The 24880-nt window shown below is 33.6% G+C and overlaps 3 protein-coding genes across 3 annotated transcripts; 2 read left to right on the top strand and 1 right to left on the bottom strand.

The window, feature by feature from the left end:
* Nucleotides 1–1964: 1964 nt before the first annotated feature.
* Nucleotides 1965–2947, top strand: Tsp_01165 (putative hemoglobin and hemoglobin-haptoglobin-binding protein 4precursor). The gene is made up of 4 exons (XM_003376929.1): nucleotides 1965–2040; nucleotides 2383–2523; nucleotides 2603–2701; nucleotides 2802–2947. Exons 1-4 carry the CDS (start codon nucleotides 1965–1967, stop codon nucleotides 2945–2947), a joined length of 462 nt encoding a protein of 153 aa, XP_003376977.1.
* Nucleotides 2948–13837: 10890 nt separating this feature from the next.
* Nucleotides 13838–14185, bottom strand: Tsp_01164 (conserved hypothetical protein). Its single transcript, XM_003376930.1, has one exon. It carries the CDS (start codon nucleotides 14183–14185, stop codon nucleotides 13838–13840), a length of 348 nt encoding a protein of 115 aa, XP_003376978.1.
* A 22-nt stretch (nucleotides 14186–14207) lies between these two features.
* Nucleotides 14208–24270, top strand: Tsp_01163 (domain protein, SNF2 family). The gene is made up of 23 exons (XM_003376931.1): nucleotides 14208–14244; nucleotides 14324–14988; nucleotides 15672–15707; nucleotides 16140–16187; nucleotides 16539–16632; nucleotides 16702–16826; nucleotides 16900–17043; nucleotides 17341–18531; nucleotides 18560–18898; nucleotides 18970–19209; nucleotides 19586–19641; nucleotides 19877–20486; nucleotides 20555–20866; nucleotides 20960–21182; nucleotides 21247–21395; nucleotides 21530–21579; nucleotides 21699–21718; nucleotides 21805–21896; nucleotides 21981–22018; nucleotides 22072–22468; nucleotides 22581–23656; nucleotides 23744–23895; nucleotides 23951–24270. The coding sequence occupies exons 1-23, from the start codon at nucleotides 14208–14210 to the stop codon at nucleotides 24268–24270; spliced, it is 6414 nt and encodes a 2137-aa protein (XP_003376979.1).
* The last annotated feature ends 610 nt before the right edge of the window (nucleotides 24271–24880 follow it).

The following is a 24880-nucleotide window of genomic DNA, read 5'->3' on the forward strand; positions in this document are numbered from 1 at the left end:
AAAAAAATTTTTTTTTTCTGAATATCAAATTCAATTAACTGGTAGAAAAAAGTGAATGTTGAAAAAATAAAAGCGATCCATCTTCTATTTTATTATATTCAAGATTCAAACAACAACAACAACAACAACAACAATCTATGGCGATTTTGTTTGTCACTACTTCCTATGCTCGAGCAGAGACAATCGCAACTGTGAAGAAGAAGAAGAAGAGACTGTTGGATTGTTGAGCCAAACTAGCTAGTTCCGCTCTACGTGATCTACATGCGCATATTAATTCACAAACAAATTAATAATAATTTCGATTTCAAGGTAAACAAAAGTAAATTTCACAAGCACAAGTACGTTCCATCAGCGTCCATGTCGCCTAGGAAATACGATTCTTTTCCAAAAGAGAAAAAAAAGGATAAAATGAAAAAAATATTTTTGACAACTGAAATAAATAATCTTTTTTTTTGGTTCGAAATTTAATTTTTAAAAATGAACAATTTATATGATGAATTTTAGAAAATATCATATTTTTTTGCTAGAAATGATAAAAATTTTAATATATATACATTAAAAAAATTACTTATAAAATGAACGTCATCATTAAGTAAGCGATGGACAATAAATAATGAGTAAAGTAGTAGTAGTAGAGTTGATCGGTTAGCGTTGGAGAGGGAGGCTGTTTCGCTGTTTGTGTATTATCTTTTGCTACGGCGAGCGTCAACAACTGTTTGCATTGATTAACCGACAAAAGCGAGGCAATAGAAACAAAGAAAAGCTACTATTCTCCACTATATATTGAAAGACACAACTAGAAGAGGAGCATAGACAAAAAGCGAGCGAGAGTAAAGCAGACGGTTAGTTTTTATTAAAACAAAAAAAAATTCTTTTCCCCCAATACTTTATTAATATTAATAATAATTATTCCGTTTACCTGTATGCGTTATAATACATTGGTGAAAAAATTGATTTTACCAATTGTATTATTATCAGTGACCGTATTGAAGAAAAAGTGATGCGAATTACCTACTACTGCTACTGCTACTACTAATATTACACAGGGAGACGGTTTTGCTTTGGAGGAAAACCGGTTCGCCAACGGGCGTCGTGTTTACGCGTCGGTGATTTCCAAAATCAAATCGCATCGCACACAAACGACGATGACGTTCACCAACAAGCAACACACACACACACACACAAAAGAAACTTAATCAAATGATGAAAAAAAAATTTTAATTTTTAATAATTTAATTTTTTCCTTCTTTTCGCTCATTAAACACAACCAACAAACAAACAAATAAAAATTCGAATTTGAAAAATCCATTCTCATGCCATGGCTCTTTTTTCAGATGCTATTTTTATAAAACCGGTCTTTCGAACGTTTATATATATTAATTCGCAAAAGTTTCTTTCTCGCAGCTCAGCTTTTATTTAAAATTTTTGCAACAACAAAAAATAATAATAAATTAAAATCAACCTTTCACACGTTTGACGTAATTTTTCACCTCAGCATTATTCACATATTATTTTATTTTTGAAAAGTTTTTACTTGTTTCATTTGGAAAATAATGTATGATATTTTTTTTCTTTATATATATGTATATATCTTTCCCTTCCCGAATTTCTCCTCTTTCACAAAAGCATATAAAAATAAGCATTCTATAGTTGTAAGTGAAGCCGCTACGGCTAATTGAATCGTGACAAATCAATACCAATATTATCAATAACTACTACTACTACTACTACGTCGTATGTGAATTGTATATGCATGCATCAATGTTGAATATTCTCTTTCTCTCTCATTCAGTTGATTGCTACTATAAATATATTCGGAGATGTGATAACAAACAAGGTGAAGAAAGTTATTATTTGGATCAAAAAAAAAATATATTTTCTGTTCAAAAATTATATTGTAAAATTGAAATAATAAAAATTGACAAATTAATCAATAATTTATCTCTTACCTAAGCCTGAAGAAGATGACGACGGTCTTGAAATATCCATACAGAAAAATTGTCGAGAAGAAGAAGAAGAAGAAAAAAGAAGAAGCACTGCGTGAGACGACCAATTTTTTCGCTTGCACCACTTTTATTTATTGGGCTGATTGATCAAACTGAAGCACAGCACGTAAAATACAAGCTTTGCTTTTTTCTTCACATCCACCGCCACTTCTTCTTATTTTATGATCTTTTTTGACATGACAAAAAACTGATCCATCAATCCGTCCAATAGAATTCGATTTGAAATAGAAAAACAAAAGCTCAACAAACAAACAAACAAACAAATAAATAAATAAATAAGTGTTGTTTGTGTTTTTGCTTTTGTTTTCTAAATCAAAACAAAGAAAGAAAGGAAAAAAAATTTTTTTTAAATAATAATTAATAATAAAATGTCGAGTCGAACCAACTAACAACGGTGAAAACGATAATGATGAAGGTCGGTGTAAAAGCGTCGATCTTCACTCAGACAACGACCCCATTGTCAACTTGCTTTTGCCAACAGGCGACGTCAGTCGTCAAAAATGCAACCGACTGCTTCGTGTAAAATAGCAAAACTGAAAATTCAATATTCAAAAAGAAACAAGTAAATAAATAAATAAATAAATTTTTTTAAACAGAAAGCAATAAAATAAAATTGTACGCGTCGAACACGAACGAACGAACGAACGAACACGCCGCCCACCCCACCAACCAACCAACCAACCAACCACTACACGGTCAATTTGAGCATCGATATTATTATAATTGGAAAATTATTAAAATATATAATACTTGCGACATGAGTGCAATTTGAAAAATATGCATATCAACTTGCAGATAATTGTAGTTTGGCAAGCAAGCAAGCAAGCAAGCGGCTTTGTGGGAAAAAACGGGACAAAGTAGATGGATGTGTAGCAACAGCAGCAGCAGCAGCAGCAGCAGATGGTCACCGTGAAAATGACGCTTCCTCTCAGATCAGCTAGGACACAACTTGTGCTGTCCTGTCCTGTCCTTTTTATATTCTGTCCTTCTGTAGTAATTTTGTCGACAAACCCTCCACCCCCCTCCGACGAACAGTATAAAGAAAAAAGAAAATTAATAAATAATTAGTGAAACTTTTACACATATATATTATAATAAATAAATCGTATGGAAAATAAATAAAAACATACACGATTTAGTAGAAGAAACAACAACAACAACAACAATAATAATATAAGAAATGCCAAGTCCGGTCACTTGCTCTTTCTCTCTCTTGTATTCAATACAACAAATATCCTTCCTTGCTGTACTATTACTATTACTGGTCAATCAATGTTCAATGTCAACAAGCAACTCATTATACCTGTATGTGTATAAGAAGAAGAAAAAAAAAATATATATATATAATACATAAACAGAAATGAAAAAAGATTGTAAATAACAGAGTTAATTTTGTGATGATGATTCATCGTCGTCGTCATTTTGTTGCACCTGACGCGTTTGAAAAGAAGAAACTTTTCTTTTCTTCCATATGGAAAAAATAAATCACAAATTAAAATGTAAATTTGAAAAATTTATATGAACAGTTGTGTTTTCAACGATGAAAAGAAAAGAAAACGAAAATAAACCGACGATGAATCAATCAATCGTAACGATCGAATGATTTTTCTTTCCATTGGCAAATAATGTGGAAGAAGAAGAAGCAAAAAAAAAATATATATATATTTATATCCAAGTAAAATTGTACCTAATCACCATGATCGATGAGGTTACAGAAAGAAAATGAAAACAATGAGAGAACAAAAAAAAGAGCATGAACATTTTTCTTGTCAGAAATGGATTTTTAAATTAACAAAAAAAAATTTTTTTTTGAAAAATTCACAACAACACTTATCGTAACAGTGTTGTCAATTAGACGTTCGATGAACGATGAAAAATGAGCCAACTTTATGGTAATATAATAATAATAATAATAATAATAGGAGTGGCAAATAGAATGAAGAAAAACAAATACCGCGCGTACTTGTTCGTACTTGTTGTTTCAATCTGCATATTCTTCGTTGGTTTTCAAAAATGAAAGAAACATGCTAACTAACTAGAAAGCTAATAAGAAAAAAGCAAATTTTATTTTTCTTGAAAAATGTTCCATTTGAAACTTTCATGTTTCTTGATTTGATGCTTTCATTGAAAAATTAGGTGCACAAATTGTCCGTCCAACTTTGTCGTCTGTCATATTAAACAAACGACGACAACGTTCTATATTTTTAATCGAATAATAATAATATTATTATTATTATTATTAATATTAATCTGAACAATGTCAGCTAGTTTCTTCTTCACTGTAATGGGAGAAAGTTGGTTGAACAGAAGAAAAATAAAAATAGAGCTTTTACCGACCATTTCAGATGATAGTAATCTGCACTGGATAATTTGAACAGAAATGAATTTTCCATCATCATCATCAGTGTTTGTTTAATTTATATAATTTTAAAATCACACAATTACACATTTATGTTTATCAAAGCGATAATAATAATAATAATAGTGATTAAAAAATAAGACATAAATCCATAATTGTCCAATAATATGTTGTGGCTTTGTAAAAAATGGATTCGTGAAAAAAAAAGCAAAAACAAAAATCTTACAACAGAACAGAAGAATCGATGTTACTTTTACATTTTCTACACTGCTGACGGTGATGGTGATGGTGATCAATTGAAATAATGAAAAGTGTTAAAGCTTTGAACGAGGCAGAAACTGAACGCGCACGCACGTACATACGTTGTTCACGCATGCTAATTCTGTGTGTGTCTCTCTCTTTGTGTATGATCAATTTAAATGAAGAAATTAAAAAAAATACATATTTATATAAATATATTTTCTTTTCACTTGCCACTATTGGTTGTTGCACTTCTTCTCTTTATTCATGTGACATTTGAAAAGAAGCAACACAAAAAAGAAAAACAAATGACAAGGAAATTTGAAAAACATATTTAAAAAAAAGAATTTTAAAAGTTTTAATTAAATTATAACTAAAGAAACAAAAGAAATAATTAATAATTTACCTTAAAATCACCGATTATATGGCAACAATGATGAAACTTTTCTATTACGTAATCCAAAGCTGGATGAAGAAATTTCAAATTGACAAAAGTAAGTAAACAGCAAACACACTTTGCCGTTATGTAAGTGAATGTGCATGCATGCATGCATGAAAGCGAAAAATAGCATTTATTCCACCACTACCACCACCACCAACGGCTGGCTTTTCCTCTTCTTCTTCTTCTTCTTCTTCTTCTTCTTTGACAAACAAATAGCAATTTATTATCGATTTACTACGTACTTGTGCTTTTGGTTTAAAGAAGAAACTTTGGTTCGTTCTTTGAAATTGAAAACCCATTTTCAACGTTGATAAATTATAATAATAAACTTTAAATAATTGTTCACGATCAACCTTGATTAAAAACTGTAATAATTGAAATTAACAACAACAACAACAACAACAATTTACAAAAAACAAATATTGTACGATAGTATTACTACTAATTCGACAATAATAATAATAATAATAATATACGGCTTTAGTGAAATTCTTTACCAAAAATCAAATTATTAACGATCTGATTGAAAATGTGAATATGACGATGAAATAAAATATTATCATTTCTGTTCAACGTCAATCATAACAATGACAATCGAAACGATATGAATTTCAATTTTTTTTTCAACAAACAACAAACAAACAAACAAACAATCGACGACCTCAACCTTGTTCTCAATTTATTAAGAATAAAAAAAAATTGCCGTTCCTCAAGCCGCGTCCTCTTCTTCAACTTATGAAATCATAATTACAACATTGCAGAATACAAAAATAAATTTACACCATATTTTCCTTTTCGTTTTTCACCTCATGTAATTGATTTCAACAATCAAATTGAATGACCAGCAGCACCAACAGCAGCAGCATGTTGGTTGGTGATTAATATTTAGAACGTTTGAAATTATTCCCATTTTCCATGCAACAATGCAAACAACAATTTCGATAAAGCGAATCCAATTCGCCAAACAATGTAAACAACAATTTTTGAATTTTACCTTATATTTATTCAGCTTTCAACACAACAAATGCACACAACCCAGTCGAGCGTGACGCGCATTGGAAGAAAAATTTCACTCGGCATAAGAAAACTTTTTTTTTCCCTTTCTCTCCACCATCATCACTAACCGACAAATTTCTAGATGGATCATAAATTATAAATAAAATTATCTAAATTGGACAGATTCTTTCTTTTTTTCTCAAACCAATCTGTGATAATCTATCGAGCAGATTGGATACCAGTGAATTAATGACGCTGTTGTTGCCGCTGCTCTGTTCACAAGTTGGCAAATTTTCAAACAAATTCAACAACCACGGTTCAATTTGATCTTTATCACCAATAATTTATAACAATTATTAATCACAAAAAATAAAACAACTGCTTTTTTTTATTCAATTAAAAAAATTATTACTTGGTTTTTTTTTCAAAGTTTCTCTGGTTGAATTGTTCACAAAATGCATTTTCAGTGGATGATGATGATGATCAATTTGATTTGAAAATAAAAAAAATTTTTTCAAAGTTATTTAAATGAAGCTTATTCATTAAACGCTCCAAGCTGCTAAGCGGTTGGAACTGATTTATTGTCTGTTTGCTTTTAGGCAATATATTAAATGATTACACTTGATCATCTAATATCTGAATAAATATTCATCGGCCAGTTCAATTTGATAAATAAATAAATTTTCAACACGGAAAACGTTCATTATTTATTTTAAAAATTATATCACAAATCATTCAACTTACTGCAAAACAAATGGTAAAATTTGAGACGAATCGTTCCAACGAGTGCTTGAACAATTTGTTTCTTCGTTGTTGTTGTTTCTTTTTTTGAAATACAATATTGTAAATGTTTCTTTCAACATTTAAGTCAAGATCATTTCAAATACAAAAGTAGAAACTGAATCCTTCAGAATAAAATAAGAATATTCAAAAAAAATTGCTTGTTTTAAAATAATTTAAATTTTCATATAAAAAATACAAAAATAAATAAACTTTAGGATGATTTTTACAATTATCGTACATTCCGCAGTTTACTGTAATGATTTTCAAGTTTTTGACGCTACAGAAACGCGTTGCAGAATGGAAGAAAAAGAAAAAGAAAACAAACAGCGCAAAAGTTGTGAAACCGATGCTGAAGTCATAATAATTCGAGAATAGGAAAATGACGCGGTAGTGTGGTGTTGCCTTTTTCGGAATAAAATCAATGCTACAACCGGAAAAAGATGAAAAAGAAAGTAGCCAACAGAGCACAGTTCGGTTGACGAAGACAAATTTGCAGAGAATAAAAATTAAAGAAGCGAAATGGAAAAATGTTCCAGAAGAAAAAAAGCACATACGTACACATACAGCGTCTCTTTTTTTCTGGTTTTTTGGAAGTAAGTAACTTTGTGTTCGTTTGTTTGAATCGACTACGTTGATCGAGAGGGTAGAGGCAAATGTGAAGAAAGTTGAAAAGCAGTATAATAAAAGTGTCGTTGTTTGGAAAAAATGTTTCTAATCGGTCTTACGAATATGTTTGCAGTCGATCAATGGATTTTCCCTGCGATAGACAAGACATTGACAGAAACAGCGGCTTAATGCAAACGTGTTAGCTTGCCAAAGAGGAGAAATCGAAAAAAAATGAAAGAAAAAGGACAGATCCAGTCGACGAGCAGAAATCAAGCGATAGTCGTTCGTTCAATTCAGCACAACATTAATGGTTTAGGAGAAACGTCGAACAAATTTACAGGCAAGTTATTTATAATAAATTACATTATCAAAAGTGAATGAAAAATATTTTCACCCATTCGCAAATTGTACATGATGAGGAGAAAGAAAGAGGAATAAATAATAACAAACCTGATATATAATATATTTTCACTTGCTGTTTGAAATAAGTTTTCCAAATTGAACAACACACAACAGAATTGTGCGGAAAAGAGGAACGAAACAGTTTGAATAATAATAATAATAATAATATTGTTATTATTATTATTATTAATATTAATATTATTAGAAGCAGTCGAGAAATGGGTGTGCACGTCGAGCGCGAAAAGCGCCGTTCTACCATTGAACGGTGCGCGTTGAAATGCAAGCCAAAAGCGACGCTTGTGCTTGAAATCAATGCTTGAGAACGTCGCAAAATCGAAATCATTTTATTATTTGCACTTATACGGCTTGTCTTTGCTATATTGAATTGATACGGCGTCTTCGAAATCAATTTTCAACTTACAACTTTAAAACAGCAGCATTTCGGCTTTCTCGACAATTTTTCCAACCGACCTCTAATGGGATTTTTTTACTTCTTTATTATATATTTTCGTTTGGAATTTATTTTTCTCTTGTGTTTTTTTCTTTATATTAAAATGGACGATAGATTATTTTAAAATATAAACAAACATTTTATTTATTTCACAGAAATTTTGTAACAAAGTTGAATAGTAAATCGATTTGCTTGCAAGTATTAGTGAAAGAACAACAAAATTTTGCAACTTTTCCAAATTTAACAAACACAGCTTGAAGACAAACGTGTAAGCGCACAATTGAAAGTTCAATTAATGCTTTTGATTAATTAGCTGACCGAAAGAAATGAAAAGTAAAATTTTTCCAATTGTTCAAATGGCCACATTCACACACACACGTTTGTCTCGTTTCAATGGACATTTTCAGCTTTTTCTACTGTTCTTTTTCATAATAAAATAATTTAATTTCAACAATTGATCACGAATGAAATAAAATTAAAAAATCTGAAAAAATGAAACTCAATCGTGACGTAATGTTGAAGAATTGTAAATTTTCTCGCAGATGAATTGGCAATTGATCGTCAATTTAAAATGCCGGAGATCTCTCAAAAATGCACGCATGCGGAAATTGTTATTTATTTATTTATTTATTTATTGCTTTTTCTGAATGAAAAATTAGTAGTGAAAAACAACAATTTGTAAAAATATATTTCAAACAATTATTGAATGGTTTGGAAATTTCTTTAAACCTAGTGACGCGTTTATTGATACTTCTTTGAAGAAAATCTACACATAATAGTAATAATAATAATAATAATAGTATTGCATCATTTTCGATTGAAAGATTTGTTTCAATTTTTCCAATATATATGTTACTTGTATTAATAATATTTCAAAGATGCAAAAATGAATTTTTCCGGAAAATAAGATTTTTGAAGAAAATTTATACAATCAATAATTGCTTGGGAATGCTGCAAAAATTGAAACGACACTACATTTTTTTGCATCAATTCAAATGATGAATATTTTAAATTTTTATTTTTTGAAATTTCATATACTTTTAATGAAATGTGATAATTTAAACATTTTCATCCCGAAAAATATTAAAATGCTTGTTCTATTTTTCTTGAAAATAATTCAGTGTAAATAATTTTTCAAAAGTAATTTGTCAAATTTTTATGAAAATGAATAAAATTTTAAAATTATTAAGTGAATTAAAAAGTACAACAAATGTTTGCATTTCTCATTGGAAATTTTCTTTTTTCAATTTTATCAACTTCAAATTCTATCGCTGCTGCCATGCAGTCAATACTACACTAAGCAAAACAAACCAAAAAAATAAATTCAGATTCTAATAATGAAAGAAAAATAATAATTTTTTTCCTTTTTTATTTTACCCTCTAAAATAAAAATTTAAATAAATTGAAAAACAAAAGTTCTTTTCTTTGAACAATGAAAAAAGTTAATTTTATTATTATTATCAAGGTAGGAAACCTCGACTTAGCTTAAAAAAATAAAAAATCGAATCCATATTACTCTATATATTTATTATTTTTTGAATTTATAATTGTACATATTAGCAGTTTGTAAAATGAAACAAACAAATTAATAATAATATACCATTTCTTGGAAAAAATTTGATCTGTAAACCCTTTGTTTGCCATAATTTTCAAAAATAATACCAACAGATAGATCATGCTTGTTTATAATACTGACGTTGTTTTCAATGTACATGCAGACTTTGTGAACATCTGAATTGTTTGAGATTTTAATTTCTTTTTTTTTGTTTTTTAATTTTCTGCTTGATAAATTTCATTACAACAAAATTGGATAAAGCAAATTTCAAATGATGAAAATATTTCATGTAATTTCAAAGAAAGCAGTTTTAAAAAAGTGTAATTTTTTTATAATTAAATATTTTAAATTAAATTTAATATAAATAGATGCTGTTCAACTTTGATTTCAGTAGAATGAAATTTGGAGAAAAAATTGAATATCAATTGAAACATTTGAAATGAAATAATGCATTCATATTTGAGCTTGAGAAATTATTGCAGTTGTTCATTTCAAAATTCACTTATAAAAAATATTTTTTACGAAGATTTCAATTAAAATTTCTACTTCAATGTTTATACATCGTTGAAATTGTGTTGTGCTTGTAAATATAAACAATGAAATTTGCATCTTATTGCGTTTGTTAGCAATTTTCCATTTTGTTTTCATTTCTTCGTTTTTCGCAAAAATTAATCACATTTGAAATGGATATTATTTTATTAAAAATTTATAAATTAGAAAAAGAACTTGTAAAAGTTAATCTTCTGTGCACCAACTCACTAACTACGCATCATAAGCGTTAATCAATTTTTAAGTTAGCGTGAACAATTTTTACACTTTATAATAATAAAATTCCGTCATTTTTCAATTTTTTAAGAAGATTATAAATAAAATTTTTGTTTAAAAATGTACAATAATAGAAAACAATTTAAAATACATTCAATTTTAAACTATCTTGCAAATCTGTGCACTATTTATTAATATCAACAGTTAAGGAATACATAATTATTTATATAAAAATACACGACAAATTTTACGTCATCTGGTAACCATAATTGTTTTCAACATGTTAATTTCAATTTTATAATTCATATAAAACAGATTAATGTTATTTTACTTAGATATCTTAACTAGATTTTGGTTATTATTAATTGACAAAGCGCATCAAATCCGAGAACAAATAATGTAGTAGTACTGTGTTTACGTTAGCTGGTCTTTTTCCCATTAACCTTTAGCTAAAGATCGACAAACATGCCATGCTTAAAAGTAAACTTGATATTTTTCACTTTACACTCGCTCACCATGACAATTGATCAAAAGATGGAATGCAGTTGATGGAATATTTTTCGTTTGTAAATTATTTTCTTTTAACTTTTTTTAATGAGTAAAATTTACATAATATAACACGGTTTTATAAAACATCAATGTTCAAAGTATTTTTTCTTTTTCACATACAAATTAAAGAATTTTCAAATAGCATCACTTATGAATAAATAAGTGTTAAATAAAATATTAGTAAAATTTTCATAATTTTGGAATTTAATCATTTATTTTCACAAATAGTAATATTTATTTCATTAGGTTCATTTAATATTAATTTATACAGATGTAACAACTGCTTAATTTATGATAAGTGTGTGAAAAACTTTTGTGGAAAAATTATTATATAATATTTCACTATTTGGAAAATTAAAAATAAAATCATTTATGCTTAATGCAATTGAAATAGAAAATCAAAGATATAATTGAGCTACCGTTATCTTTATCCAGATCTGTATTGAACAATATTTATCGATCAAAATAATGACTTAAAATATTGTTTCAAAGAAGGTAAATTTCATTCAGGATTCAAATTTAAATTTTCATCATTGAAATCAACTTAATAATTACACGCTATTTATTATTGTTCTGCTTTTGAGTTCATTTTAATAGCATAAAATATTTTATTTTGAATTCAAAAGGCAAAAATTATTACAAAGTTTATAAATCTCAATGCATAGAGAATATTAAACAATTGTTTAACAAGAATAAATTGCAAAATATTGCATTTGCATTATTATTTCAAAAACAAATAACTTCTCTATGACATACTGATAATGAGAAGAAATAAATGTCACTAACAATAATTAGACCAATTATTATCAAAATTAAAAATACAGCAACACGTATTCACATATTATTGAAATGAAATGCAGCTTTTAGAAACTACAGAAACTTAAAAAAATATTTCTTTTTCATTAATACTACAATGTCTAAATAATGCAGTAGTTTAGAAGAAAAGTTCTTACGTAATTACTTATTTTTTTTGAAAAAATCAAATTCATATGAGTTAATAATTACCAGAGCGACGAGCAAAAATTGTAATCTTTAAATATATTGCGGCTTGTATAAAGTGCAACGTGACTAATAATAAATTCAGCGTGAATGAATATTCTCACAAATAACCAACCGGTATTGCTGTAAAACTGTCAAAAAGCAAGTTATTCAAGAAAAAGCAACTTGTTTATCAAAAAAAAAGAAACAATATTCGTCCAAAGTAACATTTATACACTTAGAACGCAATTGAAAAAGAAAATGATATTTCAAAGCAAATTGAAATATTAAAAAAATTCTATTTTGATAACTTTAAATTGAAAATAATATTTCTCAAGTGAAATTTCAAATTCATCTGTTGCGTTGCGCAAATGCACGTCGGAACTTGATTTTTATATAAATTCCTGAAGATACTGTAGTTGACAAAATCATCGTTTCATTCTTTACAAAGTTGATCGTCGTCTCGGATTGGCTTTCTGGTGGGCAAGAGATTTTCTTTGCTGCTGTATTTCTTTTTCGTTGTATGCCATTTTTTGTGATTTTTTGAAATCTGTTCGACTGTTAGCAATTTTCAAAGTAAGTGATCGAAGAGAATTAGCGCACCAACTTGAATGTGCAATTTTCTGCTGTTCGTGGTGGTGGTTGTGTTTTTGAAGAAAATTTCTGCAAGCACGAGGCAATTTTTGTCACCATGACGTCCGGTTCATTAGTATAGATTATTAAGCTTCATTATAAGTGGTCAGTTGCCGTTGGTACGATCGATACTGACGACGGTAGAAGGCGAGTGAATGTGCTTGTGACTCAGTCAGTTTTACTTGAGAGACATTAGATTAGATTAGATTGTTCAAATGAAAATTTTTGTATACATTTTGAAAAATAATTTTTTTATCAAAAAAAATATTATAAACAATTGATTAAGATATTAGCTTTGGTGTTGAAGTTTCAAAATCTAGCGGAAATGCATAAAAGCAAAGAAAAGAAGGTCACCCATCACCCGTACGATTATTAGTATTATTTGATTTTTTCGCTTTCATTTCTTCTTTTTTGTACTCACAATTGTCCCAGTTTGTTTGGCGACGCCTGCTTTATGCTGGACAGCAGCTGACCGACCTATAAAATAACAATTTTTTTTCCCTTTTGGGTAACACGCTGAAGTAGCCTTTGTGTCGTAGCTCATCGTTGGCAGACGTCGACGCTGCTTTTACCTATTTGTTTATCTCTGTTTTCGCTCGTTTCTCACTCTCTGCCTCCGTTTGATATGATGATTTTCTTGCCATCATGCTTCAGCAATACTTACTTGCTTGCCTTCTTTCATTTCAGCCGATTGATTATTACTATATCCGTTATACATATATATCAATCGATTTGTTTCCAGTGTACAGCAACGAGCTTTTACTATTATAGTTATTGTTGTTGTTATTGTTCGATTGTTTTATTATTGTTTAATGGAAAAAATGAAAAAGTACATTTTTTTTCTTCTTTCTCAAGAAAATGTAAAATTTCATCAATTCAACTGACGATTGTTGAACAATTTGATTCGTCATTGTGCTTTTGCATAATATTTTTTTCCAATGGAAAAATTACGAGAAGTTAATTAATTTGTTCAAAAAAAGTTGGTGAAGTAAAATCAACATATTGTATATGCAAATTGGGAAAAGAAAGTTTGCGGTACTGTTTCTGTGGTAGTAGTAAGTAGTAAGTAGTATTAATAGTAGTAGTAGTAGTTGGTGCGCTCGACAAGCCGGCGCGGCGCTATCGTTCGCCTGCGCGCTCTTGCTCGCTTGTTCGTTCGCTCGCGCGCGCGCGCGAAAGTAGACGTTGCGCGCGAGCGCTGACGTTGGTGGGCAAAAAGGGGGACCGTCTCCAAACTGCATTTCGTGCTCTCATACGCAACGGGGGTCGTCTCCTCGGCTGTGCGCGCGATTAGCACTTTCTTGCCCAAACGCCTCGGTTTGCGCGTATCGGTCGGTTTGTTTGTTTGGTCACATTTGTGTCGTTGTTGTTGTTGTTTGCTTGTTTTTTGTTGTCGTTGTAATTTTATTTTTGTACACATTTCAGGTGATACAGCTTCGAAAATGGACGAAGATGAAATTGAAAATAACGTCGAAGAAGGTAAAAATGATATTTTGAATTTTGTGAATATTACAAAAATCCAACGTTGTCGAACAATCAACGAATACTGTTTGTACAGAGGATGACGCTGGGGTGGAATTTGAATCGACCGAATCTGCGGGCGAAGTGGCAACCGCTGCGTCGAAACGTGCTTCAGCAGCGGCAGCTAAGCAGCAGACGATTGTCGTCGCCGACGACTCTGGACAGCAACGATCTCGGCGAAGCAAGAAGCGCAAAACGGACGGTGCCGCCGAACTGGCCGCCGCCCCTGCCCAAAGTCCTTCCACAGTGCAGCCGGTGTCGAATTCAAGCCCAGTCACAACAACATCCGTATCTCCGAGCAGTGCGCAGATATGCCAAGAATACAAGCTGACCGACGTGGTTTTGAACTATTTGGACGACGATTTTCAAGGAATCACCAATTACAAGGCGTTCAACACCAAAGTGCGACCGATGATTCTCGAATCCAACCCGAAAATTGCCAAAGCGCGCCTTGTAACGCTGATGGCGACCAAATGGAAAGAATTCCAAGAAGTGTGCAGCAAATCCAAAGCCGGCTTGCTCCAAGACGACGCCCAGCAGCAGCAGCAGCAGACGCCGGTCGCGTCTTCGTCGGCGCCACCACCTTCCTCTGCTGGGTCGGGCAAAACAACCAGAGCTGACAAAGAAAAAACTGTAGCACCTATAAAAATTAAACTCTCTTCTCGTGCCAGTGCCCGCAAACGTCGGCGTGAAGGCAGTTCAGTAAGTGCTTCTTTTTATTTTTTCTATGCAAATTTTTCAATCCCGTTTGTGTTATTATCGTACATTTATTTTATATAGTTAGCATTTAAAAAAAGAAAGATTTTCTTCTTAATTAGCAAATATTCTTTTCTGGTTGCTGACTTTTTTCTTTTTGTTCTTCTCTCCCCCCCCTCCTCCCCATTCCCTTTGTATTTATCCGGGCTTTTCGTCTTCGATTTGTATTGATTTTTCAACTTCATGTTCATTCATTGTTTGTTGATTATTTAATGTTTCATTTAGTATCTTTGCACCGATAATCTCTCTCTCCCCCTCTTTACACGTTCAGTAATTCAAGTTCATCTATTATTAGTAGGATTTTTATTCATCTCATTTTCAACGCTTGAACTTGAAAATTTTAACATTATTCAGTCAGTTTTCCTTTTTTTTTATTTATTACAACTTGTTGAATATTTTTCATTTTTTTTAAAATTTCATTAGAAATAACATTTGAAAATTTCTCTTTCGTGGATATTTTTCTTCTCTAATTTCATTTCCGCATTTGAAACAGTTAATCAGATTGTTTTTACTTTCTTCTCAAATATGAATTTATAATTAAAATGGCGCTCTTAGGTTTTATCTGTTTCAAGTGTAAAATTTTAGTCTTCAGTTAAAAATATGTTTCTTTTTTTTTATTACAAATTGAGGATAAAGTCACTTTCTGTGTGTACGCACCATTTAAGGTCATTTCATTGACCTTCAGTATGCTGTTGTCTGAAAGGGTGGAGGTCACAGTATCAAATTGAAATTTTCAAGGTTGATTGCGGTCGTTTGTTGCTTACTGTAGGCTTTTTGTTTTTTTTTTATTTTGAGAAATGAACAAACAAAAAAATTGTTGAGCTTTTTTTCTTGCGCGACGATGACGAATGTGTAACGTGTCATTTCCGTTAGAGATTGGTATGGCATTTGGTTAGAATTGTCAATTTTCAACTGAGAAATACAACAATTACGTAGTAATTGTAATCGAATAATTATGTGATGCGCAAAAAGTAGATTATGAGCGTATGATGTAAAAAAATGGTTTTGCAATTGTGAACTTATTTAATTTTATTGCAGCACGGCAAGACTTTGAGCATCATTTGTTTTAAATTATTTTAAAATAATTTATTTTCAAGACGTTCTTTTGGTTCTTTTTGAATTCTCCTCAGGTTGAAGCTGCGATCGTGTTTGCGAAGGAAATGTGAAAAAGTGTTATTTATTTTATCTACTACTCTTCGAGTGTAATTTCATTTCTTCTCAATTTCATTGTAATTCTATGGAACTGCTTAATTGAATGTGAAATTTTAAACACTTTTTCTAAAAATACTTCTTCTGCATAATAATCTTTAGCAAAATGCACATTCATCTAACTCTCGAAAATGTGAATGTGAAATAAAAGACAAGTTAAATAATACTGCCAGCTCAACTGTGTTCGTGTTTCTTTTTAATTAGAAGAGTAGTTGTGGCATTGTTTTGTACTCTGTTTATTACGAAAATAAATTGATTTTTTTCTTTTTTTAATTATTATTATTTAGGAAGAAGATGGTCGTCAAGACAGCGACGCTGAATTTGAAGCACTTTTAGCTGAACATGAATTCGAACAAGATCAAGTTGTTAGTACGAAAAAAAGTATGTTTTATTAAATGATTAAATTATCTTTTTGTATGTATCACTTTTTTGTTTTGTTTTCTGTATCAGCTTCAAAATCGAAAAGTGGAAGTCGCGCCAGTGCTCGTAGCAAAGGTGGTAAGGCAGTTGCGAAACGTGCCCCACCCAAGAAGAAGACCAAAGATGGCGACGATGAAGAGGAAGAAAACTACGATGTAAGCGTAAGGAACTTTGCATTTTCTCTTATTTTGTAATTAAAAGTTATTATTAAAATTTTTTTTGATCCAGACGGATCATCAGGATTATTGTGAAGTTTGCCAGCAAGGCGGTGAAATAATTCTCTGTGATACGTGCCCCAGGGCTTATCATATGGTTTGTCTTGATCCGGACATGGAAGAACCACCCGGAGGGAAATGGTCTTGTCCTCACTGCGTAAGTTTGCACACGTTGTCGTTTTTCTTTTGCATAATACACGTAACGCTTTTGTAACGTAAGTTAGTTACAAGCGTTAGTTTAGTTAGCGCATGTTTAAAAATGAATTGAATCAACCGATCGGCATCAATCGCAATAAATGAACGATGAATAATGAATAAGAGAAATTAACAATAGCAGAAGTAGTGGATGTTTTTTTTTGCTGAATCCGCAGTTCATGATGTTGTTATTTTGTTTGCAAATATTGTTTGACAGTGAAAAATTTTTTGGATAATTTATTTGAAATTGTTGTTGTAGGAAAATGATCTGGTGAATGACAACGACGCAGTTACGTCGAAAGAAGCAGCTCCAGCTAAGGCGGGTAATATGGAATTTTGCCGTCTGTGTCGTGATGGCGGTGAATTGCTTTGCTGCGACAGTTGTCCATCTAGCTACCATCGTTATTGCTTGATTCCACCGCTGACTACAATTCCAGAAGGCGATTGGCATTGTCCTCGTTGTACCTGTGTTGAGCCTGAACATAGGCCGGAAAAAATTTTGAGCTGGCGTTGGATGGAATTGCCCCCAATACCTGCGGAAGAGACGAAATCAGCTCAGTCAGAAGAAGCTGGTGAAGAGACAACTTCCGCCGGTGGTGAAACTGCTGCGGTGGCAAAGAAAAACGTGAACCGTCGCATGAGAGAATTTTACGTAAAATGGAAATATTTGTCATACTGGCACTGCAGTTGGGTACTGGAGTTGGTGTTGGATGTTTGGTTTCCACACGTGCTTCGGATGTACTTTCGCAAAATGGATCCAGAAATTCCTCCTGAAGTTGACGACGGCTCACAGGAAGATTTGCAGACGGGTAATATTGAAGGCAAAGATAGAGAACAAGACCCGCATAATCTCGAAGAACGCTACTATCGTTACGGTATTAAGCCCGAATGGCTTCAAATTCAGCGTGTCATTAATCACAAAGTTCACCGACATGGTGGAGTGGATTATTTGATCAAATGGCGAGAGCTGAGTTATGAACAAGCATCCTGGGAGTCGGACGAGTTTGAAATTCCAAACTTTTACGACGCGATTCAGTATTATTGGGATCATCGAGAAAGAATGATAAACGAAGCGCCTCCGAAACAGGTGGTGAAACGTTTGAAAACTATGGCCGTGGCCGCGTCGAACATTGCGGCTGCCCAGGCTGGAACCAGCGGCGCTCCGGAGAAGAAGAAACGACGACTGACTGCCCCTCCTCAACCGTCGACCGATTTGAAGAAGAAAATAGAGAAACAGCCCGATTATATAACAGAATGCGGTGGAAATTTGCACGATTATCAACTGGCCGGCTTGAACTTTTTGCGGTATTCTTGGGCGACCAGTGTCGATGCAATTTTGGCCGATGAAATGGGTCTGGGCAAGACGATTCAAACTATCGTATTCTTGTACTCGTTGTATAAAGAAGTGCGTGAAAAAGGAATAGAGCAGCAGTTGTTGAATAATCCATACGTTTTTTTGCTTTTTTTTGTTTTTCTAGGGTCACTGCAAAGGTCCATTTTTAATCAGCGCTCCGTTGTCGACGATCATTAATTGGGAAAGAGAATTTGAATTTTGGGCACCGGATTTTTACGTCGTGACGTACATCGGTGACAAGGACAGTCGAGCGGTAATACGTGAACACGAATTTTCCTTCGTAGAAGGCGCTGTCAAAGGCGGTCCAAAGCCAGGCAAATTGCGTACTGGCGAAGGGATAAAATTCCACGCACTGCTTACCTCTTACGAACTGATCAGCATCGACCACACCACACTTGGCAGCATTGACTGGGCAATGCTTGTCGTAGATGAGGCCCATCGTTTGAAAAATAATCAATCGAAGGTATTTATTTGTTAAATTTTTGTCGTATATATATATGTGCCTATTGTTTGTGACGATAAAGCATTTTACAGTTTTTTCGCACGTTGCGTGATTTCAAACTGAATTTCAAAGTTCTTTTGACCGGCACGCCATTGCAAAACAATCTTGAAGAATTATTCCACTTATTGAACTTCCTCAGTCCTGAACGATTTTGTGACATGGAATTGTTTACGCAAGAGTTTACGGATATATCAAAAGAGGAACAAATCGCAAAACTTCACTCTTTACTCGGACCGCACATGTTGCGGCGTTTGAAGTCTGACGTTCTCAAGGTATAATTTTTTTAAAATATTTATCGATAAATAATTTGCACATATATATATATATATATATATATATATATATGTATTTATTTATTTATTTATTTATTTATCCGGCCAGGCCAGGCCAGGCCATCGGCAGCAAAATGAATTTTGACTTGAGAACTACACAAAGCAGAGCAGTGGTCTTTTGAAAAACCACTTGACTTGGTAGAAAAACTATTAGCTAGCGAATCATACATAGCTGACCGATATGTATTCTTGTTTATTAACTTGTTTGCGTAAATTTCAACGTAAAGAATTTTTTTCAATCATAAATTCGCAGCTTAAAAATATTTTGCTTATTTTCATGCGTGGAAGTTTTCAACTGCTCAACATTTTTTTTCAGGGTATGCCAGCCAAGAGTGAACTTATCGTACGGGTTGAACTTAGCACAATTCAAAAGTAAGCAAAAATGTTTTACTTATTTCACCAGTATTTAATCTAGTTGAATCTGAAAGAAATTGAAATTCTATTTTTAAATTATTTTTCCATCTTTTGTTCAACATGACTTGAAGTAAAAAGTATTGATAGATAGAATGCATTCAGTTTTGCGTATCTGCTTTTTTTTCAATATCAAGAAGCGATAAAAGTCGTCAGGCTTGTGTTGTGCTTCCGATAAATGTTGTTTTTTTTATAGAAAATATTATAAATATGTGCTTACGAAGAATTTTGACGCGTTGAACACAAGATGCGGTGGATCACAAGTGTCGCTGTTGAATATCATGATGGACTTGAAAAAATGTTGTAATCATCCGTATTTGTTTCCGATCGCGGCTTCTGAGGCGCCGAAATTGCCCAACGGCGCTTTCGAAGGTTCCGCATTGGTGAAGTCTTGTGGCAAATTGATTTTGCTTCAAAAAATGCTGCGCATGTTGAAAGAAGGAGGTCATCGGGTTTTGATCTTTTCCCAGATGACGAAGATGTTGGATCTTATAGAAGACTTTTTGGAATATGAAGGATACAAATACGAAAGAATTGACGGTTCAGTAACCGGCTCTTTGCGTCAGGATGCAATTGACCGTTTCAATGCTCCTAATGCTCCACAGTTTGTATTTTTGTTGTCCACTCGAGCGGGCGGTTTGGGTATAAATTTGGCTACTGCCGATACGGTGATCATTTATGATTCGGATTGGAATCCGCACAATGATATTCAAGCGTTCAGCAGGGCTCATCGCATAGGACAGAATCGTAAAGTGATGATTTACCGATTTGTGACGAGGAATTCAGTTGAAGAACGCATCACAACTGTACGTTGAAAATAGTGAATACATTTTTGGATAGTTTTATTACAGTAGAGCAATTTCTCTTTTTCTAGGTTGCCAAAAAGAAGATGATGCTTACTCATTTAGTAGTGCGGGCTGGTATAGGAAATCGCGGTCCTTCGATGTCCAAACAAGAACTGGATGACGTGTTGCGTTGGGGTACGGAGGAATTGTTCAAAGAAGGCGATGATGAGAAAGAGAATACGGATCATCAGATCATCTGGGACGATAAAGCGGTGGGCGCATTGCTTGACCGATCTCAAGTTGGAATTGAAGAAAAGGAGAATTGGGCGAATGAGTATTTGGACAGTTTTAAAGTAGCGTCATATGTGGTGAAACAAGCAGAAGAGGAAGAAGACGAAGAGGTATGTTGAATCAAATAATAGGGCACGTTGTGAAAGGTTGCGAAGCGTCTGTGGTCTGTCGGTGTTAATTTATTTATTTGCACAACGTTTCAGGATGAAGATACTGAAGTTCTGAAAGAAGAAGTCCAAGAAGCAGATCCCGATTATTGGGAAAAATTGCTTCGACATCACTATGAACAACAACAAGAAGATATAGCGCGTCATTTGGGAAAAGGCAAACGTATACGCAAACAGGTCAATTATGCCATGGGTGAACAGCAAGAAGAATGGCGCGATGAATACAGTGATAACTATTCTGCATCATCGAATGCTTCTGGTTTGCTTATGTTTTTTTTTCTTTTACTTCGCTCTCATTCGACATTATTTTGTTGTTTATGGAGGCGTTATTGTTGTTATGTTTATGTTAGGTGATGAAGCTGATGATGATGATTTTGACGAAAAAGTCGAAGGTGTGCCAAGGCGTAGACGACGCGAAGGCAAAGATGAAAAGCTGCCTCCGTTGTTAGCTAGAGTGAACGGACAGATTGAGGTAGTGTTGTTTTGGAGAATTGTGTGTTGAATTTAATAGTTTTTGAGATCGATGTACTTTGTTGGAAACTGCGTGATGATCAATTTTTTTTAATATTCGCTGAGTTATATATATATAAATTGTTTAATTGGCAGTTTGCAAGCGAAAATAGAACTGATGCAACGAAGCGCTGTCTCTTCAGCTTGTAAATGCCGTACACGATGAGCAGAATTTTTTTTGGGAGGCAGCACGAGATATTGCCTAGCCGATTAAAGGCATTTTGCAACATTTTTTTAATATTTAATTTGTAAAAATACTCTGAAGAAGCAAAGGCGAATCTGATGGTTTTTTACATTTGTTTAGCCTTTCGTCTTTTTATGTCATGTTGTTGTTAAGTTAGTTTTTTAAAGTGATGTATTCTAATTTTCAGGTACTCGGTTTCAACGTTCGACAACGTCGCGCTTTTTACAATGCTATTATGCGATGGGGAATGCCACCGGCGGATTGTTACAATTCTCAATGGTATGAATTTATACTTAGCTAAGTGAACTCCAATTTATTTATTCGCTGTCACCACTTACCTAAGTGAATTTAATGTTAATTCAGCTTAACCAATCAACCTCATCTCTGTCATGCTTTCTGATGTAGAAGCAGAGAGAAGGAAGGCTTCATGTTCATTTATTTGACTTTGATTAAGTGCGTTTAGGCTTGTTCGTGATTTGAAAGGAAAATCAGAAAAAGCATTCAAAGCATATGTGTCGTTGTTTTTCCGTCACCTTTGCGAACCTGGCAACGAGGCTAACGACGCATATTCGGACGGTGTGCCTCGTGAAGGAGTCAGTCGCCAACATGTGCTGACTCGAATTGGAATTATGTCGCTGCTTCGGAAAAAGGTTCAAGAATTTGAAATAATAAACGGTCCATATTCAACACCACTTGCCGGACAGCAGAATGGAAATGTGCTGGCGGATGCGGCTGTGGCATCGGTTGCGGAGAAGAAATCAGCAGGAAAAGAGGAGGATTCGTCTACGTCGATTAGTAAAGCAGACGAAGATGCAGCACAGCAACAGACCAGTAGCAAGGGTAGTTCTCTTGTAAGTGTGTAATCTTGATTTTTTTTCTAAATAATGATATTACGGAAAGATGTGATGATTTTTTTTTTTGGATCCGTTGCCGCGACGTTGAATAATTCTGTGTTGTTGGTAGGTTTCGAGTCGTAGCGAAACACCAGTTGTTGCTTCTACTAACCTGGAAAGTACTGATGATGCTACTTCTTCGTCGAACAAAAAGTCAAAAATAGATGACGGCGAAGATATGGAAGTATCCGGCGAATTGGTTATTGACGAATCTGCTCAGTGTGAACAAGAAGCTGAGGAGAAAAAAGTGAAAACAGAAGAAAAACACAAAATTGATGGCGATGCAGCAGCGGCGATTGCCAGTGCGGATAATAATAATACAACTTCGCCGTCTGAAGCCGCTGGGATTGGATCGGCTAAAGTGGAAGAAGTTAATAAAGAAAAAGCAGATGGTGGGACGACAGAGGGACAGAAAAGCAAAGTCAGCGCAGATGAGGAGGAAGTATTGGCAACCGCTGATGGAGATGTTGCTGCAGCTGACGGCCATCAGCAAGCTGATGTGAAGCTGGAAGAAGTGAAAACGGCAAAGAAAGAATCCGCTGCCGCACCGACGAAGCCCCCGTTTATGTTCAACATTGCCGATGGTGGATTTACAGAATTGCATGCGCTCTGGGTGAATGAAGAAAGAGCTGCATCGATGAACCGTTTGCATGAAATTTGGCACCGGAGGCATGACTACTGGTTGCTGGCGGGTATCGTCGTTCACGGATATGGACGTTATCAAGATATTCAAAACGATCCTCGCTTTGCAATCATAAACGAGCCGTTTTCTTCTGAACAGGGTAAAGGCAATTTTGTCGATATTAAAAACAAATTTTTGCAGCGACGTTTCAAGCTGTTGGAACAAGCTTTGATCATCGAAGAACAACTTCGTCGAGCTGCGTATCTGAACTTACAACAGGACATCATTAATCCTGTGATGGCTCTAAATATGCGGTTTTCTGAAGTGGAATGCTTGGCTGAATCCCATCAGCATTTAAGCCGCGAGTCTTTGTCTGGGAATCGACCAGCAAACGCGGTTTTATTCAAAGTGTTAAATCAACTAGAAGAGCTTTTAAATGACATGAAGTCGGATGTCAGTAGATTGCCCGCTACGCTTGCCCGTCTTCCGTCTGTTACTTCTCGACTGGCGATGTCTGAGCGTAGGTGAGTAAATAGTTGTTGCTGCTGGTGGAATGTTTTTCTTTTCGTTTTCTTCTGAATTTACTTGAAAATTTTTTCTCTAATTTACAGTATTCTGAGTCGTTTAACGATGAAAGACAGTGGCGAAGCGGTTCCACCGAATCCTGGTCTCCCTCCTCCCGGTCCATTTGTGACGCCAAGTTTCAGCGGTGGCGGCGGCGTCAATCAGAGCGTTCCAGTAGTTCCTCCGAACGCAGTTGTTGGTAAATTTCATCATCAGTCATCGTGTACTGTAATTTGTAATTTTAAAATTAGCAGGTCAAGTAAGCTTGTCTCAAATTCCCAAAGGTTCTTCAGCTGCTGTGTCGCCACCTTCAACTTCGACAGCGCACTCTTCCGCCGCTGGTCGTGAGAGGGGCAGCAACAGTAACAATAATGCTAACCACAGTAGAAGCAGCAAAAATAAAAATAATAACAACAGCAGTAGCAGCGGTAGCGCTGCAGCAGTGGCGGCTGCAGCTGCAGCGATGACGGCGGCCCGGTCGACTTCACCGATGGGCGGCAACTCGAACGCCTTACTTGACGACCTCTCCCAGAAGCCGTCCACCTCATCGGCTATTATTCCTCCACTTGCTTGAGTAGACGTACTTCAAACATCTGGAACAATTTATTATTCCGTTATTAATTTGAATTTATTTTTATCTATTGATATATATATATATATATATATATATTTATTTATATATTTATTTATTTATATATTATACTTTTCTTTAAATAACTTTTTGTACAAATAAGCGAAATAATTCACCGACATTCATTGCCGTATTATTAATTATTCATTATTCATTAAGTAACCGTAAATTTCAGAACAAAGAAAGCTCACTTTCCAGTTTGGATGGAAAGTTGTTTACCATATTTTTGAATCATTTCTTTTGTTTATCCAATAGTAAATTGTTTGCGTATTATTACAGTTTTCCTGTTTTCAAGTTGTTTTTTTTTGTGTTGCGCCATATTTCATACATGTACGTATTATTTGTATGTTGAAGTTTGGTTTAAAGAAACTGGATTCTGTTTTATCATTTTTTGAATACAACTGACTGCATCGTGATATATTATTTACTATAAGCAGTTTTCGTTTGTTTTCGTGGACAATTTTCAAAACTGTCTTTTTGGATTGACGTTGTTTTTCACAACGGTAATCGGTGAGGTGTTTGTTAATACAAATGTATAATTTTACTTTTTCCA

Source organism: Trichinella spiralis (assembly GCF_000181795.1).
Source record: "Trichinella spiralis strain ISS 195 chromosome Unknown Scfld4, whole genome shotgun sequence".
NCBI lineage: Eukaryota > Metazoa > Nematoda > Enoplea > Trichinellida > Trichinellidae > Trichinella > Trichinella spiralis.

What these genes read in the sequence shown, in the direction of transcription:
- Tsp_01165 (XM_003376929.1), top strand. Translation starts at nt 1,965, where the DNA reads ATGACGACGGTCTTGAAATATCCATACAGAAAAATTGTCGAGAAGAAG. An exon ending in AAAATGCAACCGACTGCTTC is followed by an intron (nt 2,524 to 2,602) that starts GTGTAAAATAGC and finishes TTTTTTAAACAG; the next exon opens with AAAGCAATAAAATAAAATTG. An exon ending in AACCAACCAACCACTACACG is followed by an intron (nt 2,702 to 2,801) that starts GTCAATTTGAGC and finishes ATCAACTTGCAG; the next exon opens with ATAATTGTAGTTTGGCAAGC.
- Tsp_01164 (XM_003376930.1), bottom strand. Translation starts at nt 14,185, where the DNA reads ATGTGTACAAAAATAAAATTACAACGACAACAAAAAACAAGCAAACAA.
- Tsp_01163 (XM_003376931.1), top strand. Translation starts at nt 14,208, where the DNA reads ATGGACGAAGATGAAATTGAAAATAACGTCGAAGAAG. An exon ending in AAGAGGAAGAAAACTACGAT is followed by an intron (nt 16,827 to 16,899) that starts GTAAGCGTAAGG and finishes TTTTTGATCCAG; the next exon opens with ACGGATCATCAGGATTATTG. An exon ending in AGTTGTTGAATAATCCATAC is followed by an intron (nt 18,532 to 18,559) that starts GTTTTTTTGCTT and finishes TTGTTTTTCTAG; the next exon opens with GGTCACTGCAAAGGTCCATT.